Source organism: Canis lupus, chromosome 21 (assembly GCF_003254725.2).
Source record: "Canis lupus dingo isolate Sandy chromosome 21, ASM325472v2, whole genome shotgun sequence".
NCBI classification, from domain to species: domain Eukaryota; kingdom Metazoa; phylum Chordata; class Mammalia; order Carnivora; family Canidae; genus Canis; species Canis lupus.
This window is the reverse complement of record NC_064263.1, coordinates 41,788,922-41,809,138: the sequence shown is the minus strand read 5'-3', so window position 1 is coordinate 41,809,138 and position 20,217 is coordinate 41,788,922. Positions and strand designations below refer to the sequence as shown.

Sequence of the window (20,217 nt, the reverse complement as noted above, 5' to 3'; positions counted from 1 at the left end):
CATCACAGGACAGCAGTAAAATACAGTATGACCTAGCCTTCTAGCCCAGGACCACAGTGAGGACAATGACTCAGCAACTCCAAATGAGACTAAGTAAATCTAGTAGTTGAGCATTTTTTTTAAAAAGTTCATTTATTTTTCAGTAATCTCTACACCCAACATGGGGCTGGAACTCACAACCCCAAGATTAAGAGTCCCACGCTCTTCCAACTGAGCCAGCCAGGTGCCCCGAGCACTTATTTTTTTGATTGTCTGTTTTTAATTATCCTTCAACAAAGCAGTCCTGAAATAATTGCTTTGGCAATTCAAGCCATGGCTGACAAGCCTATTTAGATTCTCAACACATTCAGCATGTAAGTTTTAGATGAATACAACTATATAAGGTCAGTATTACTGCAATTATCTCAACTTGTACATGCTGCTTCTCATCTCTTTGGAAAGGGCCAAATGAAAAGGTTAATCTGAAGTGAAGGACGTTTAAATCCTCTGGGGAAGGGTAAAAGTTAAGGTAACTTAAAAACTCCCAAATCATTAAAACCTTACTATTCACTGCGTTACTCCATTTAATCCTCAAAACAACTCAAACATCAAGTTCCTTATTCATAAAACAGAGATTACAACACCATCCTCCTTCATCAGATTGTTGAGGGATCTGACATAATATATTTAAAATACCCAGTGGAGAGGCTTCTAGAGGTGAAGTAACTGGTCCAAGGTCACATAGCTTTGAAAGTAGCAGAACTGAGATGGACACCTCAGTCAGTGTGAGAATCAAGTTCATGGTCCTTACCACAGTCTTTGCTCAGTTTGACTTGCTGTACATAGTCAAACCCATGACTCACTAGAACAGTCAGCAAATGAAAGGCTTCAAACTGAACTGTTTTACTAAGAAAGCAACTTTACTCTGAATTCCTGTATCTGAAAACTATCCAAAACTCTGAGTTCATTTTCCTACCTTAGAAAGTATAAAAAACACTAAGCTTTCTTTAAAAAATTGAGCTATAGTCTCACATACATCTGTACTTGTTCTAAGAGTCCAGAAGAGTAGAAAGAGAATTAGACCTGATGTCTCAAATCTTCAGCTCTACTTCTAATTTCACCTCTCACCCACCCTATGGCCAAAACAAGGCACTCAACCTCTCACAGGTTTAGTTTTCTCATCTACAAAATGGAGATGCTGCTTTGGCACAGTCTGTACCTCAAATGTTTGTCAGCAAAGTGCTTTGGAGTAGGTAACGCATATGTAACTATTAGGCATTATAAGATATTAATAACCATCAGTGGTGCTAATACTTATTCTTCCTGCCTGAATTCATAGATACCAGAGGGGCAATAGTTGAAGATGAACATTCGGAAGCCTCAATGCGTTAGTATTACCAGCTTCATTCCTTTCTTTAGAATTTTTTTCCTTTGTCCATCTTTATTTACTATTATTATTATTATTGTAGAATTGGTTACTTCCCTATAAAAGTGGAATGCATTTTGCTTTCAATGAGTAACATTCTAATTATCTGAGGTCATGGTGATTGGCTCAGACTGATCACACCTCTCTAGACCATGAGGGCAGGCTATGGCAACACCTAGAATTGGGTTATGCTCACAGGGAAAGGAAGGCAACAGGGAAAGGACAGCAGCTTCATGGGAAGCTGAACGTGGTTACTGCCCTGGAGCATGAACCTTCTAATGGCCATGACCCTCTCTGGAAATATAATTACCATGTCCACTAATTGGTGATGGATTTTGCGTTCCCCCTCCCCTTCTACCCACTTAAGCACTCATAATAAACAGGATAACACACAGGGTTGGAAAAAAAGAGGGAAGATAATCACCTCACAAACGTTTTTAAAAGCATCTCACAATGCTTTTTATATTTTATATCACGTTTTCACACACCATATAAGTATATGATGAAAAAAGCCTTGGAAAAAAGCCTTCCAGTTCTGATTTCACTACTCACTGAGTGACCATGAGCAATCCAATTCACCTCTCTGCAACTCTATCCGTAAAATAAAAAGGTGAGATTAGATCGTTCCTAGGGACATGCTAACAACTTATGCTAACCTTTAAACTATTCTGTGAGTAGCATTATCAACTCCATTTTACAGACAAGGAAACTGAAATTCAAGGGTCAAATGACATGCCTACACCCAAAAGAGTAAGTGACAGAGGTGGAACTAAGACCCAAAAGCCTTCCGACTTAAAATTCAAGTCTCTCTATTACAGGCTACTGAAAATTTTACTCAAAGGCATATAGGAAGACAAATAAATACCTGAAAGAGTTGATTTAATAATAAAAATGTTGACCATGAGAAGTGGAAAGCTGCTAGCATGAAGATATATAAAACCCAAGGGGAACAGGCCACAATCTGATTGAGGTAGGTCCATAGTCCATCTTCTCTGAATGTTGTGGTACAATGATTTGACCAATCTGTGAATTCAAAAAAAAAAAAAAAAAAAAGGAACTCATTATTTAAAAAGGCAGCAAACTCATGATCATTCTTCAAGAAGATAAAATCACTGCATTTCTATTCAGGGAGAAAATAAGACATGACAACACATACTAGAACCCAAATTTTAAGAATTTATCTTCCAAATGCCAGCTTAACCAACAAAGTAAACAAACAGTACCTCACTGCTCATAAGGGCTATGACAGCACTGCACTGGTGGGGTGGGCAATAAAGGAATAAAAGCAAAAATGGTCCATAAGACCACCACTAAAACCATCATAATCAGCATAAAATAAACTCTCCAAAGTTAACTCTTCAAGGACTTGATAACAGAGAATAGCTATATTTAATAAATATCTTAGAAAATTCATCATCTTATCCAGGATACACAGCAAGACAGGAGTCTGTTATAGCACTGAATAAACTCTTAAGGGTTCCTATTAACAGGCCATTGCTGTAGGCACAAGAAATCCTCTAAGCACCCAGATATCATCAGAACACAACCTGACGGCATAAGGTTACTGAGTACATTTCTGCGTTGGCACCATGATTTACACTGTAGAGAGAAAAAGTCCAGGTAAGGGAATCATGAGACATCCTAGGAAAAGAATAAAGACCAAGATGCATATGGTCAGTTTCTCCCTAGAAAACCCATATGTCAATTCAAACAGAGGACTTCCCTATGGCCTTCATGACCCCTAAGTCAATCTTCAAGGTTTTGTAAAGCCAATGACTTTTGTGGGCACCATGACCATTTACAAAGGGTGAATTATTTTTGAAATAAGAATTCTGTAAATTTGCACCTTGAGGTTTCATATATGCCTCTGACAATTTGATAAGTAATTTCAGACATTTTCCCAAAGCAGCACTTTAAGAGCTCCTAGGACAGAAAGAAAATGAGTCCCTGACTTTTACTATCACCTGTCTGTCCATTTTAGTCTTAAAAATCTATGCTTTCCCCTTGAGTCTCATTTGGTTCCTAACCATCTTTCATGACTGTATGTCAGAAACATACTAAGGGCAATCATCACGAGTAACAATCAAGGCAACAAGTTAAGGCAAATTATGCTTTCTTTAGAGCTTCTCATTAGGAGAGCAGACAAAGATGCATCCCATGCACCTGATGTGACAAAAAAAAAAAGAATATAATTCCCAACAGCAGGCAGAGGAAACAGCTGCCGCATGGTAAAGAATACCTATTTGCTCCCAGCTTATATTTCTACTGCTCTCTTCTGGGAATCTTTGTGATAATACACCATGACCTCAAAGTGAAATTTTCATAGGAGTGATTTCAGATTTAATGTCAAGATTTGGCTACAAATGGCCACGTATGTTAATCTTATGCAATGTAAAACTGTAATATGTAAAAATAACACGTTCTGGTCTGGTGGTCATTGGCTAATGACAGGGGACTCGTACTATTCCAAGCTGACCGTTCTCATCTTCAGATAGATCTGACAGTTACGATGTGATCTTTCTAAACACTGATCTAAAATCTTTCTCCCTGTACCTTGTAGGATGCTGACACTTTCTGGGTGTCCACACCCTGAAAGTAGACCTCACAAATGATGAAATGGATGGAGGCTGCCCAGAGCTGGAAGTAGCTGCAGCTGGCTCACATGAGGGAAGAGTGTGCACATCAAGGCTTTGGCAACAGCAATGTGAGTGGTAAACAAAGAGGGTGGGATGGCAGTGAGACCTCCTTAGAAAAATGAAGCACAAGTTCATTTTTTTTCCAACTGTGAAATAATGATAAATGACACAATGTACTCATTGAGTGTAAAGAAATATTGTCAGGAGACAAATGGGATAAAGGTAACAAAACATGTTCAGCCAGTCTACATGGTTGCACGCGAATATAAAGTGGGGCCATTTCCTAAGAAACAAAATATAAAATTGGATCAGAGCCAGAGAATAGAGAGAAAGAAGAGGGAAGAACCGATGCATGTAATAAGAAAGCAACTTGGAAAGAATGAAAGTGATGGAAAATTCCTTTTATCCTTTTCAATAATACAGTCTTACACTGGACACAGCCATCAAACAAAGGTGACTATTTTTAGTGAAGAGAGAAGCGGGAGAGACAAGAGTGTAAAATCTGGCTCCTCTCCTTGAGGATCAAGTCCAAGGGACAAGCTGGTCCATGGGCCAGCTTAAAAAGGTTTTCCAGGAATACCTTTTATTGTGAGGCCTTAAAAGGGCAGCTCTTTCATCAGAAAGATGCACCATCAAGAAATCTTTTATTCCTTACCCCACAGGATGTAATTTAAGAGGTTTCTGAATTCCAGAGCTCAGGATTACAGATGGCCTTTGACGAGAAAAGAGATCAGGGATCAGTTAGATCTCTGACAACCAGATCCATTTGAGATGGTGATGGTAACACTGAGCTACAAAAGCATTCCCTACTGATCACAGACGCCCAAAGTGCCAGACAGGGAAAGGAGCTAGCAAGGTAACTGAAGCCCTCTCCATGCCTGTGGCAGGGCAAAAAGAAACCATTTCACATAGATATTAAGAATCTCTAAATATGAAACCCCGAACAAAACAAAACTTGTTAATACTGGAGGTTTCTGGGGAAGGGAACTGGGAGGCTTACGGGCAGAGTAGGAGGATTTATTTTTCAAACACTAAACAGAAGTTCAAACAAAGAAATGGGGAAGGTAAGGGGTGGTACTTAGGATGCTAAGGGAAAGAGAAAATAAAGTAGAGAGAACATTTCTAACATCTTCCTGAATCATCCCAGGTTTAGTTCAGGAACTAAAACAGTATTCTACTGGCAAAACCTAAGACCAGAACATCAATGTAACATGGATTATAAGAAGTGGTCAGCAGATTCATAGTGAGGCCAAATTCTCCCAAAGCCTTCAAAATAAATAAATAAATAAATGATCAACAGCTAAGGCCAAAATAAACTACCAGCACCATAGGTTTTCCCAGATAGGTAACCCACTTCAAGATTTGCAAAGCATAGCCATGTAATTGCTCAGAGCTAAGCTAAAACCCTTCTTGCTTCAATTTAAACCTTGCTCTTCTGGGTTAATCACCTTGGGATAGTCGGATGTCACTCCCTACATGAGCCCCCTACATGCCTGTTCACGCTACTACTGAGAAGTTATTTTCCCTTCTTAGGGATGCAGAATAAATAAATGGTCTACGGTTTTCTTCCAAGTCATTATTTCCAAACTTCCAGTGACTATTAGTTGGCCCATAAGCTCTAAGCTGTGATTGGACATTTACCAAATGGCACAGACATTTAGGGTTTTGTTCCTTCTCTCCATGACCACTTCCTCCCAACTTCAACCTCTCCACTGCCAATCTGTTCTTTTTCCTATTTTATTTACTTATCACTTCCCTTGCTCTGTTCCTGAACAGCTAATTTTTCCTCACTTCACTAGGTGATAAATCTATACTTTGCCTCAAATGAATTTGTATTGCTGACCACTTCTCAATTTATCACTTTAGGTGAGGTACAATCTTTTCCCAAGGGCTGACAACTAACCTCTTTCAAGCATTTCTTGCAGCTTCCCATTGCTGAGTCTCAGAGGCAGCCATCTTACTTTTATCAGGAGTATGTTTTATAGTCACCCAGTCAGAATGTGAATATACAAAAATTTACCAAGAAAAATTCGTGTGGGTACGGGTTTATGAGTTTGCTATATGAAAATATTATACTTACAGATGAAAGACTCGTACATAATCCAATCACAAACGATGGAAAGAAAAAATAAGAAGAATATGTAATAGCGATGATTGCCAAAACCTATATCAAAAAGAAAAAACACATTTAATACTTTCTTACAATGATTTTCCAGATCAAGCCTTTTTAATCACTTTCCTGTCAAAAGCCTTCACCAAATTAAAAGTAAATAAGCTTATGCTTTGCTTTTAAATAATATTAAACCAAAACCAAATAGCTCTGTTACATCATGGTCAGCTGTCCATGATAACTGAACTAATATTTATTTGTTGTTTACCGAAAAGACATCTTTCTTGAACAGAACAAGATTTACTAAACACGTGTAGTTCTAGGATGGTCTATACTGCATTGGAGGAAGGGGAGAAGGAAGGACTTTGGGCAAATCATACCCTATCTCTTCCTTCCTTCCATGTAACAAGTTTAAGAAGTATAATTTCTGTAAATCAAGGATCCACTTGATAAGGGTAATAGAAAAAATGAATGTAAGAGCAGCAAAAAGATATGCTGCAGAAGACTAAACACAGGAAAAACGGGTCAACCTGCAGGCTAAGGTGTACAGAAGTGAAGTATGGGCGAGGGTGCCAAGCAACCAAGTCTCACTGTTGTGTATGTGGCTCTCTAGACGCTGGAGTTGAGAGCACTTCGATGCTAATGACACAGAAGTACCACGATGTCCCCACTTTCTATGGCAGCAATGCCTAGCAGAAGGAACAATGCCCACTGCAATGGGAAGACCTAGGTTCAAAGAGGAGTAGTTGTGTTAAGTATTTAAGTTAATGCCTTAACTTCTCTGATCCAGTGTTCTTGTTTTTAATCTGGGGATAAGATCTCTTCTGCCTGCTTCATAGGCCTATGGCAACCAAATAAGAGGATGCATGTGAGACCACTAAGTTAAACGTAGCGTAATAAAAATACATGGGCTCAACACTGTTGCTTTTTCCATGTCCATTCCAAGCTGCTATAATGCTAACCATCCCATCTTTACGGTGGGATGAGGTCCACGAAGCTTGGAGCTCTAGAATAGAGCATCAAATGCACCAAAGAAACCTGAGTAAAGCCACCTTTTGTTCAAGATTATAAAAGAATATCCTCTGTTGAAGACAATGACCACAGTTCCTCTGAAGTTCCTCATAATAAACCCCTGGTTTTTACAGTGACCACTCAGAGGAAACTTGGGGCTACAGACCACGACAAGGAATACTCCCTATTATCTCTGGTTCTGGCTCCTACCTGAGCTTTGAAGGAGACAAGTGGAGAAGTAAATGAGAGAGACAAGTCACAAGACATGGTAAGAACCTGGTAATTTGGTATAGAAGACTGACATTACTAAAATAACCTCAAGCAAATAATTTACCTTTTCTATTTTTTCACCTCTAAAATGCAGATAGTAATACCAACCACACAGGTTGTGCCCTGATGATCAAATAGGATACTATATTCAAAAGTGCTTTATAAATTCTAAAATAGGGGGCAGCCCCGGTGGCCCAGCGGCTTAGCGCCGCCTGCAGCCCAGGGTGTGATCCTGGAGACCCGGGATCGAGTCCCACATCGGGCTCCCTGCATGGAGCCTGCTTCTCTCTGCCTGTGTCTCTGCCTCTCTTTCGCTCTCTCTGAATAAATAAATAAATCTTTAAAAAAAATAAAAAATAAAAAATAAATTCTAAAATACTATACAAATGACATTATTATTATCAACATTGACAGCTTTCTAAAAGTGTTATACCATGAAGATTCTCTGACAAGGAAGAGCTACAAAATGCACCCCCCTTAGATGCCCTTCCATTTTTTTCTATGAATCATAAACATAGCTAAATATACACTTAACTTCATAGTGTTAACTGAAAAAATTCAATCTCTCACCTATGCACCGTCCAGTCCACAGACAATGCTGATCATATCGAGCGACACAGGAGTTACACACGTGGCAATGAAGTGACCTTAATGGCTTCCTTATCTAAGTGGGCAATTAAGACAGGTCCAAGCAAAAATCAGTGTCTTAAAGTGGTGACAAATCACAAGCAAAATCTTACTCCTAAGTCATAAAGACATGGGCACAAATAATCCTAAATAGATCATCAGTTCACGCAGAGGCTCTGGCATGCCTTATTAATATTTACACTTCCATGTATCTGATTTTGATTAGGCCATCATTAGAAGGGATTGGACTTCCAGAACCTATTCACACTGATGAAGGGGAAGTGAGGCAGTACCAGGCAGCAGAATGAGCACTGGATTAAGAAAAAGGAAAAAGGACACCCAGTTACATTTCCAGCTCTGCCAATAATCTGGGGGAAGTTAATTCCTCCCTCTAGGCCTTGATTCATCAATTGCAAAATGACAGGTTTCAGTATGTGGTTTCTAGGGTCATTGTGAGCCTCTGACTTGAAGTTAGTTTTAATATATGCTTTATGGCAGGAAAAAGCAATCAAAACACACTACGGATCATTCACAGATTTAACCATAGGCAACTTTAAAAAACTATGAACATCATTCCCTCAATATGCTTAAGGCAGAAAACTATCCTGATAGTAATACAAAATTAGAAGCTGGTAGAAACAAAGGTGTACAAATATACCATGAAGATTTAACAAAGGCTTACATGACAAATGCTACCAAGAATTTGCTTTCTTACTATAGGAAAAAATTATTTAAAAAAAGACTCACAAGACATGATGTACAAAATGTTCTGAAGTCCAGACAGCCAGTCTCTGCAAGGGTGATGATATTCTGAAAGGCATGAAATTTGACCTTATGATTTCGTTTGCTAAGAAATACATAATGCATGGTTATATACCATTCTCACAGCTCTCTCTCCAAACTGAAGCAGCCAGAAAAGCAATTTGGAATACTTGCCACCAAATCATTCTGTACCTGAAAATAATGTGACTTTTCAAGGCTGCATTTTCAACCATAGCCAATAAATTAGAATGCACAAAAATTATACCTCCCCTTCTCTCCATGAATGGCAAGCACTTTCCAGTTATAATCTGCTAGGGAAAAATAAACACACACATATATACCCATAAAAAAGAAACAAAACCCATCAGTATACATCAGAACTGATGGTTATAAGCACCATGGACTCCTTTCAGGAACACTGGCTAGAGGAACACAGACAACGATGCTCTCCCCAATTTCTAAACCTTTGCAAGCAAAGGATAATAGTCAACTGATACCTTCACATCTGAGGAAGAGAAAGGTCAATGAGGTGCCCTCTTGCCCCTGCTTGGTTACTCTCCATGTATTTTGCTGAGGAACTGAAATGATCATTATCTAAGTGTGTTACTAAAAAGAAATTTAGATCAGGTTCACTAACAAATTACATTTGAAGAAGTCTTGGTGGGTATGACTTTAAGAGAAAATAAAAATGTTTTAAAACTTTCACATAAATAAATGAAAGCGTAACTAACAGTGGACACATCTCAACTTTGTTGATATATGTTGCATCTATTACATGCTGGGCACTAGAGAGGCAGCCATGGCAAACATGAACGTTACTAATTAAAAAAAAAAAGTAACATTACAAAGAAAGCTCACCGTTTTCCTTTCTTCTTCTGAAGCTTTGGTGAAGCCTGGATCAGTTGCCCAAGTCTTGTAGAAAAAGTAGAGGAAGCCTATTATGCTGAGAAGGAAAGCAAAATAGAAAGGAGTGCCTGCTAGATGTGAAAGCCTCGTTAAGGAATATATCAGCTTCCATTAAGAACAGTATAATTATGACATAAGCAAATTTCATCACTGGTGCCTAAGAATCTCTCTGCATTCTATCCTCACTTTCCATTATCTATACACATCCCTGCCCCCAAACCTGGCCCCATCCTATGTTCTAAACCTCCAGGAATTTGCTCATAGTTGCTAATAATTAATCCCTCCTGATTAGCTGAAACTCATGAAATATTGATAGGGATAGTTGCAATCTATGAGGTACATCCTGAGGGCTTAAAACCATTCTAGATCCAAATAAAGTAATCTCTGACGGTGTAACTATGACTCTCCTGTAAGCATCTAAAAGAATATTTTATCATTTTAACAAAATAATTCGAAGAAACAAACCACTTGATTCAGATTCCAACTAAAAATATTTCTTTACACATTAGATTAATGCTTGCAAAAATTTCCTAATAGAAAGTTTAATAATGAATCCCTGTCATCTTTTAGGCTGCATTAATTTAGAAATACACACAAAAAATTGCTTTTTGCAAAGTAATTACAAATCAAATTCTGTTTGGGGAAAAGAATACATTACGGGCACATTAAGATAAAAAGTATTTCAAGGATAAATATTACCCATTTTGAAATGGTACAAATTCGTTGTATAAAATGTAAAATTTTGCTCCAGGGAAAGAATGAAGGTGCACTGAGCAATAAGCCAATGCACCAGTAGTAAACCAATTCTCCTTGCCCAATTTAAATCATTATCAACACAGTAACTATCTGCCTTCCAAGGACTTATCAAGCTGTCTTTAAAAAAAAAAAAAAAAAGAGGGGATCTCTGGGTGGCTCAGCGGTTTCGCGCCTGCCTTTGGCCCAGGGCACGATCCTGGAGACCCGGGATCGAGTCCCACGTCGGGCTCCCTGCATGGAGCCTGCTTCTCCCTCTGCCTGTATCTCTGCCTCTCTCTCTGTGTCTATCATAAATAAATAAAAATAAGTCTTTAAAAAAAATATTTTATTTATTTATTTGGAGGAAGAAAGAGAGAGCTCGAGCATGAGCACAAGCAGGGAGGGGGTGGAGGGCAGAGGGAGAGGGAGAAGCAGGCTTCCCGGTGAGCAGGTGAGCAGGAAGCCTGATGAGGGACTTGATCCCAGGACCCTGAGATCATGACCTGAACTGAAGGTAGGCACTCAACCAACTGAGCCACCCAGGTGCCTGTAGAATGGTCTTAAGCCAAACTCTGGACTGGAACAGGTGGCCATGAAATAGACTCTAAACCCCTGCTATTCAAAGTATGGTCCATGGAACCACAGCAATGGCTTTACCTGGTAGCTTATGAGAAAGGCAGAACTTCAGACCTCACTCCAGATCTGTAGAACCAAACTCTAGATCCTTAGGGGATCCATGCACATAATACAGTTCGAGAAGCACTGATCTGACCCCAGAAAAACCAGCCAACAACCACATCTGGCTCAGGTAGGTTAAATGCTGGTTAAATGTATCAGTTGGCCTGCAGAAAGGTCTGGCTTTAAGATAGGATCTAGAAGAGTTGTGTGGCATTCAATTCCAACAAATAAAGCTTACTTAGAATGGATTAAGAATACTGTTACAGAGTACATAAGTCAAGACCTTTAAAGAAACACATCCTTTCTTCCGTAGAAATCTTGAAGATTTCTAGAATCTTGATCAACACACATGACACATCCTCAAAAATATATTCGGTTGAATCATGATTCCACATACTGAACTGAACTGAACTGTGAGCTTCTGTTCTGAATAACTTTCCAAAGAAATCCCAGGAGGTTCCCTGGAGCTTCTCTGAGTAAAATGAATGCATTCTATGCCCTCACATAAAAGTCAAACATTCCTTGCTTCCATGCCCTTGCTTAGTGTGGTAACTCAAATGCTCCCCACTGCCCCCATCTACACTTTGAGGATGTCCAAGCCCTAACTACCTTTTAAGACCTAACTTGGGAAGCCTAGGTGGCTTAGCGGTTTAGCACCTGCCTTCAGCCCAGGGCCTGATCCCGGAGACCTGGGATCGAGTCCCACGTCAGGCTCCCTACATGGAGCCTGCTTCTCCCTCTGCCTGTGCCTCTCTGTGTGTGTGTCATGAATGAATAAATATTTTTTTTAAATTTACTTATTCATGAGACACAGAAGAGAAAGAGAGAGGCAGAGACACAGGCAGAGGGAGAAGCAGGCTCCATGTAGGTTGCCCGACGTAGGACTCCATCCAGGGACTCCAGGATCACGCCCTGGGCTGAAGACAGTGCTAAACCGCTGAGCCACCCGGGCTGTCCAAGACCTAACTTATATTCTCCTTCCCCTTGAAGTCTCTTTTCTTTCCTCTTTTTCTTTCTTTCTTTCTTTTCTCATCTGAGAGAGAGAGAGAGAGAGCGCGCAAGCATGAGTTGAAGGTGGAGGACAAAGGGGCAGAGGGAGAAGCAGACTCCCCACTGAGCAGGGAGGCTGATGTGGGGCTTGATCCCAGGACCTCATGACCTGAGCCAAAGGCAGATGGTTAACTGAGCTACCCAGGTGCCCCAGGTGCCCCAAAGATCTTTCCTGACTCCCTATAGAGAATTCTTTCCCTTCCCTGAATCTAAAAATGCCTGTTCTGTGGTACTTGGACCTTATACACACCTCAGCCTCCCCAGTTAACTGTGACTCTCTGCAGTTCAAGTCTCTCAATATGGAGCTGAAGTTTGCCTTTCTGTAACCTGGACTGTTTTTCATCCTCTAGGTGGTTTTGGCTCTACACTGAAAATCTACACTACAGCTGTCCTTAGATCTACCTTACAGAATCCTATTTCTCATCTGTTCAATAGTTTTATTGAAGGTCCATTCCGTACAGTACACTGACTTCCAAATGATAGACTTCCAAACCCTTGACATTGGAAGGCAGTGCTCACACCTCCAGGATAAGCAGCAACTTTGTTCCTTATACAGCACAGTTCCTTTATGCTCCTGTTTGGTCAATGCCTCTCTCAAAAGAACAGAATTCAAAACACAGCAAGCATACCACAGGGTGGTCCTGACCAGTGCCAGAGACAGTGTGACTGCTGCTGTCCCTCACATGGACATTCAAATCCTTGTATCCCTTGTGGGGAGTACAGTGGCTTCCTTGGCAGCTGTGTCACTCCCTCCCTGAGGCTATTGGCCAAAGAGCTTACTCTTGAACTTGATCTGAAACTGTGTTACTCCCTCTGCAGCAGGCCAGAACCACAGACATAATTTCTGTGCTTCACCATTTCTGAGTTTTAATCTTCCCTCCAGACACATCAGGAAGGTCATACCTTTTCTATTTGATCCTGCTTCATAAAAGCCAAATATATTAATTGCCTAACATATAAAAGACACCAAAAAGAAGTGATCTTCTGAGGAACCAATCTAGAGCTTCCCTTAAAATTAATTTCAACATGCAGCCTTTCACACAGATTTTATCCATAAGAGTAACTAACAATGAAATAGCTATTATTTATAAAATGCCAATTAGGCAATGGGGTCAGCATTTTACAGACATCATAACATAATAATCCTTGCAGCCATCCTGTGAACTTGTATGGTTATCCCTCAGGTTTGGGGGTTTTTTTAATAGCAAAACTGAGACTCAGTGAAATTAAATAACGTACCCAATGGTACCTGACGAGTAAGAAAAAGAGCCAAACTCAAACTCATTTTGTCTGATTTCGAAGATGGTAGTCTTTCCACAGTGCCCCAGACACTCATCTCTTAACAGACTGTGAGAGGGGAAGCTCCCACACGATCCAGGATTGGCAACCTGAGACAAGATTAGTCTAAATAGGGATCCCTGGGTGGCGCAGCGGTTTGGTGCCTGCCTTTGGCCCAGGGCACGATCCTGAAGACCCGGGATCGAATCCCACATCGGGCTCCCGGTGCATGGAGCCTGCTTCTCCCTCTGCCTGTGTCTCTGCCTCTCTCTCTCTGTGTGACTATCATAAATAAATAAAAATTTATAAAAAAAAAAATTTTAAGATTAGTCTAAATACTCAGGATGGGTCTTTACAGGGTAGCACATCCCAGGGCCATTCTAACAGCATTTAACATTCAGGCTCCAAAAACACTGATCTGAAGGCAAAGTGTGCCACCTACTGACTGACATGCGCTTGCCAGTAGCAGGTTCATATGGGTGCCCAGATCAAAGGGTTTTCTGCTGTACCTGCAAGTAAAATACCCCATCCTGTCCACTCTGACATCGTAAGAATCTGTCTAGCTTTGGAAATCAATTCTTCTGATGTAATGGCATCTTCACAAATGGGTGACCTGCCTGCGATGAAACTCACTTGAACGCTAAGTTCTGTAGCTGAGGCTCTCAGACTACAGTGGAGCTACATTCCTGTTGATACTGCTTCTGCAATGTTGAAATAATGCAATATAAAAAGTATCTCACTTTTTGTGCAAAAAGCGAAATAATGTGAATTTCTCAAAATTTAAAAGTTCATCAAGGAACAATTTTAAAACTGTGTTTACTCCACTGCCACATGGGTTGGTAAACAAAAATATGAGCCATCCCTTAGAATCATGTCAGTTATCCTAGAATTTACCAGCCTTGAGATTTCTCCGAGTGGTTTGTGTTGTATATTGTGTTGTTTTATACAGTCGTGGTTACTTATAAAGTATTTTTATATCACATATCATCCAAGCCTTCATTAAGTAGTGGTTGTAAGACTAGTGCTTACAAAGCTACTCCCAAATCAGTAATCATAAGACAAAGGCTATACATAATAACATCTGTGAAAGAAATCAAATGAACTCCATGATATGCTGCACCATTCATTTACACTACAGGAAACTGAAAAATATTAGAAATAATGCTCAGAAACAAAAAGCATCATTGAAGTATAAACATGCTATAACGAAATGTATGCACTCTGAGAATTCATATGCCCCTCTCACTTTACACTGATTCCCACGAAAAAAATATTTCTGCATTAAGTGTATGCATCTCTCCTACAAACACTACTTTCTTTTCAAAATTGCCATTACCAAAAAGGGACACAACACAGAAGTTAAAGGAATTGTTGCAGGTCCATTTCTCTCCATCACATTCCTTCTACCCTGTAAAGAAAATAAGGTTATAATGGCTTTCTAGAATCTCCAGAAAGGAACCTGAAAAGAGGTAGGAAGATAAAAAGGCCTCCCTCCTAATGGGAGCTATAAATAGCTATAAAACCAAGAAGTATCCCCTATCCCCACTTCTGGTGATGAGGTTTGGTCAACCCTAAGAGCACAACACACCTTTACACTGGCCTTGGCCTAAGCCCGGCTCCTCAAGTGATAAACCTATTTCTTAGAGGAGTTTTTTTTGGGCTGCCATCCATTAGTAAGCCATATAAGAATTAAGTGGGCTGTGACTAGCATTTCTTAAAAAGGAAAAGAGAATAGGATAGAGTAACACAATTTCAGAATAAAGCATACATCAGGAGTACCGTCTTCTGTTTCACATGTTTTGGGTGGCAGCGTAAATGTTTTTTTACTGTGGATTGAGACTCACTGCTGTGGACGACAGCACTGCGCTGACCACTGCTGAGGAGGACATATTTCCCCCAATATCCCTCCCATACAGGCCATCTTGGTACCCAGAAGATTTATTAATCAACTGTAACTGCCAACCAAGTTAAAAGAACCATCTGACCTTGAAGAGAGTATCTCAAGGCAATACAAAAAATTTTTATGGATCCAAGTAAACAATAATTCATTCTACTGTTTCTTTCCTGTGAGTAATACTAGACACTACCACTTCCATGGTGTGCTCTGAGATTATTTTCAGAATTGAAAAGATTTCCAACACTAAACATCAGCAACCAGAATAATTAAAATGAATACAAATATGAGTTGTATTCCTTGGATCTCTCCTAATATCTAAATTTCTAATACTGGCATTACTACTGTTTAAAGGCAAAATGAGATACGTGTTTAAATTTCAGCTTGAAGGATATGAGGAAAGAATAAGATGAACCAAGTCACAAATATCCAAAAAATGGAACTCAGCAGGAAGACTGTTGGTAAGTATATAAGGCTCTTATACCCGACCAAGAACCTAGAAGGAAAAAGGATAAACATATGGTTTTAGCGAAAACAAGTATGGTCCATATTAACTTTAGTTCTAAACACCCTTAAATAATAACATTAATAATAACACTCCCACCCCCCCCCCCCCAAGTAACAACAATGGTTTTCGGTACTGAGTGCTTCCTATGTGCCTCTTTCCAAGTGGTATAATCAAGAGTTCGCCACCGCCTTGCCCCATTTGACATATGAGAAAAGTAAAGCACTCAGAGATGCATGTTGTAGTTCTTGTAACTAACTTCTACATTATTTCATTCTCCATAACTTTCTATTTGCAATGAATCTTTATTTCTATTGAGATGTATCACATTTGTATTTCTCTTTTTGGCATATCATGTTTCAAATATTCTAAAATGCAAAAATTTTAAATACATGGGAGATTGACCTCCACGTCTAACAAACTTCCTTCCAGGGACTAGCAGCGTATTTCTAAAACAAAACAGATGTACACAACCTTAAGTAGTTTCATCCCACAATCAGCCTGAGAAGCTGACACGTGATATAAAAAGATATATAAGGCCTAAAAGTGGTAAAGTCGTCAGAACTCTAACCCTCTTGCTTGGGTAACAAGCAATATGGAAGTCCATATACAATTTACTCAAATGTTAATATTGTAGTTTCAAAAAGGAAAAAAAAAATTTCTTTCATGTTAAATAATCAATATAGAAAATCTCTGCATGAATAGAGTTTACCTGGATCTATTTTAAAATTTATGCCAGGAAAAAAACAATGGTTGATGAGAGGTAGGAAAAGGATTTTTTAAAAAGCTATCAACTCACTGATAAGCTTTTATAATTATGCATATGATAAAATATTTCAGAAAAACTAAAGATCCCAAACTTCAGGCATATAAAATGCTGCCAGAGCAGGCCAAATGGAGCCCATGTAACCTCCACAGCATGACTTGTTTTGAGATTTTGCAGCACCAATGTGTTTGGCCTAATTAAGTAGTTTGCAGTGAACTACCTAATTTGTAAGTGTCTGCTACCATGACCTGTCTACTTCTAACAGGCATCAGACAACAGCCTGGATCAATAAGCAACTGCCTCTGGAGCCTAAATAACAGTGGAAGTTTGCAGCTGCCTCGCTCCATGAAACCGAGTTTCTACAGAAAGTTATGAGAGAAATAAAAGCAGTATGGATAAAGCTGCCATATGCATTTGTCTCCCATTTGAATTGTGTCCATATGCCAAGCCTAGCAAACAAAGCCCGCAACTCACTGTCCGCAAAAACAAAAGTTTCATGTAACTTTTTTATAATGTGGGTTCCTACTAAAATAAACAAAATCTCAAATGCTCCTATCCTAGGTGGGTAGATATTGCCAGCCCTTGCTTTCCCTCTGAAAACACAAAAACAAAAGCCAAAACCCCAAAGTGATGATTGAGATTCCTGGTGATTTGGCTTAAAATTTCTTTGGCAACAGAGTCAATCAAATTAATGGAAAATGAGTAAAAATCTCTAAGTTACAAGTTTTCTGAATAGCAGACAATTTTAGGCATTTTGCTATTTTTCAAAAATATAAGTTTTTACTTTACATTTATATTCTAATTCATTTCCAACCGTCCTGCTCTTGAATGACCAAGAGATAAGACTCCTCTAATACTTTGTTTTTTCTTATGACTCAAGCAGCTTAAGCAGTCATGTTTACTTATTCCAGAAAATGCTGGCAAGCAAAAAAAAGGGCAGGGGGTGTACATAGGAATACTCAACATCACACCCTGAAGAGAGCGATACTATATTTCCTTATAGATCTTTTCCTATGGATCATCATCATTACATTTTTCTTTCATTCAGTAAATGAAAATAATGAACAGGAGAAACAAGTTTCCTGCTTGTATGGGCCCTAACACTCCAGGAAATGGTAATTAAATGCTATGAAGAAAAACGAATAGGTGACACAGAGAGTGGGTCAGGGACGGTCTAAGGAGGTGACACTGGACCCGAGGACTGATTGGTTATGTCTCCTGCTATACAACGATATGGTATTGGAACACTTCTGACAAAGACAGAAGCAAGAGCCAAGGCCCTGGGGGTGTGGGAATGAGCTCGATGTGTTCTAGAAACAGAAGGTAGGAGAGCAGAGAAGGGAAGAGAGGAAAGAGATGAAATCAAAGAGGAGATCGAATCACATAATACCTCACAGGCAAGGAGTTTGGATTTTATTTTGAAGACACAGAAAAGGCACTGGAGGGCTTTAAGTAGGGAGAAAAGACAGAAACTGATTTATTTGCCTCTTTAAAAGACCGTACTAATTGCTAAGCAGGGCTGAACTATGAAGAGAGAAAAGCTGAAGAGCTGAAGTCAGGAGAGCAGTTAGGAACCCTGGTCTAGGGCACTGGCCATGGAGATGAAGAGAGCGGATTAGACAAAAAGCAGGAAGGATTTGATGATGAGCTGGATGTAGGAAGGAAAGAATCGAGGATGATAGTAACCCAACGATGATACTCATAACTCACACAGGGAACTGGATGCCATTTTACTGAAAAAGGGAAGCGAGAAGAGATTGTGGTGTAACATGCTTACTGAGTACTGTGTGTTGTCCATGATTCTGACCATTGTATATGTATTAACCATGAAGCAGACACTGTCACAATTATTATCATCATTTTACAGATAAACAAAGTGAGGCCCAGAGAGCTAAAGCAATCTGTTCAAGGTCAGACTGCCATGTGGTAAAGCCTGACTAGAACCCACCAACCTGACTCTCAACCATGACTATATATAATCATGTGTAATATTTTCCTAAAAATAAAACTGTACCTCAGCCACTATTTTATAATTTCCTATAATTTAATTAGATTGTTTCAACTAAAAAGCATTAGGAGCAAATATAATGAGCCTAAAATGAGATTAAGGAAAAAATAAAATTTCTGAAAAATGGGCAAAAATGCCTTAAGAAACAAAACAGTTACAAAAATCTTCTCATTATTTACAAAATCAACAACTCAGACAGTGAGCTAGAAACTTTATTTTCCACCAATTATCAATTCAAATTACTGGGTTGACCAATTTGCTTTTAGCTAAATCGTATGCTACCAAAGCTGTTCCCCTCCCACTACCCCTGAAGAGGTTTTTATGTGGTAAGTAACATTCATAGCTCAATAAAAAAATCTATGATTCCAGCTAATCAACAATAGAAATAGGCAATCAAATGGAAATGCGGTAACTAGCCTTGCAAAGACTAATATACACACCTTGGAAGCAAAGATGTCAGAAAAAACAATGTTAATAGAAGACATCCTTTTAAAAGCCAAGAATCTGAATTGAAGTCCAGTATGTATCCAACAGCCCACATGGTAATCACAGAAAGCATCAGCAGCAGGAAGAGCTATTAAGAGATTGAGAATTTTAGAACCTTATGGATTTTACATCCTATGTTTCTAACAATGATTAGTACAACAAAAGAACTATTTCCTAAATTTGTAACAATTAACACAACAGCAGAATACAGTTTTTCTTAGAAATTAACGATCAATAAATTTGAAGTTTGAGAAATCACAATCTTGGAAACAATATTTTTAAAGCTTTAGATTTTAAAAAATATTGCTTACACATGTTTCGGGGTCTTTTTGTTGTTGTTGTTTTTGGTTTTGCTTTCTTCCCCTCCAAGAAATGGTGGTCTTTTAGAAAAGTGCTAATGAGAGCTGATGTTTTTAAAAATACTTTCTTTCAAACAGTAACTATAGGTCAGAAAGTATAAAGCAAAACAAAAGAACCACAGAAAAATCAATGCACTCAAGACTCAATGAGGAGAGTACAGGAGTTCCAGTCTGGACACCAGATGGTGCCATCCCCTAATAAAGAAGGTCAGAGAGAACAAGTTTACAGAAAAGATGACAGTTTAGGGCATGTGAAATTTCAGATACCTATGGGTATCTAGGAGATACCCAAGAGGCAATCAGAAAAGCAGGTCTACCACTCAGAAAACTTTGTATTCATCAGTATATAGGCTGGAAAGCCATGAATGAACAATATCTCAAGGACTATGTATGTAGAAAGGGGAAGAATCTTGGCCAACACAAACATTTAAGGGGAAAAAAGCTAAGTTATCAAGGGTAACTAAGAAAGAATGATCAGTGTAAGCAGAAAGGCAGGATGAGAACCAAGAGAAAGAAAGGTCCCAGTGGAGCCAGAAAAGAGTTTCAAAAAAGGAGTAGTTCTCAGTTGTCAAATATCACCCAGAGGCCAATGACTGAAATAAATCCTCAGGATGCTAATAATTCAGGTTTATTCTGGCAAAGTAAGAATGAAGTGTCTAGGGGTGCCTGAGTGACTTGGTCAGTTAAACGTCTGCCTTCAGCTCAGGTCATGATCCTGGGGTCCTGGGATT

At 39.2% G+C, this 20,217-nt stretch overlaps 1 protein-coding gene and 1 long non-coding RNA gene across 5 annotated transcripts in view; one reads left to right on the top strand and one right to left on the bottom strand.

The window, feature by feature from the left end:
- The window catches only part of ZDHHC13 (zinc finger DHHC-type palmitoyltransferase 13), a 100,946-nt gene that overhangs the window by 55,184 nt on the left and 25,545 nt on the right, over positions 1-20,217 (bottom strand). For all 3 annotated transcript variants that reach the window (XM_049098704.1, XM_049098702.1, XM_049098703.1), the window contains exons 9-15: positions 19,082-19,215; positions 15,759-15,858; positions 9,680-9,805; positions 8,807-8,869; positions 8,003-8,096; positions 6,122-6,205; positions 2,271-2,428 (exon numbers count right to left, since the gene is read on the bottom strand). In XM_049098704.1, coding sequence (XP_048954661.1) covers positions 2,271-2,428; positions 6,122-6,205; positions 8,003-8,096; positions 8,807-8,869; positions 9,680-9,805; positions 15,759-15,858; positions 19,082-19,215 — 759 coding nt within the window. The remainder of the gene's footprint in view (positions 1-2,270; positions 2,429-6,121; positions 6,206-8,002; positions 8,097-8,806; positions 8,870-9,679; positions 9,806-15,758; positions 15,859-19,081; positions 19,216-20,217) is intronic.
- Positions 62-15,581, top strand: LOC118351811 (uncharacterized). 2 transcript variants are annotated; one of them, XR_007404466.1, is made up of 4 exons: positions 62-1,366; positions 3,966-4,109; positions 7,297-7,430; positions 15,385-15,581. It is a non-coding gene; the product is annotated as an uncharacterized LOC118351811 (long non-coding RNA). The 2 variants fall into 2 exon arrangements; XR_004807899.2 differs by lacking the exon at positions 62-1,366 and having other exon boundaries at positions 3,805-4,109.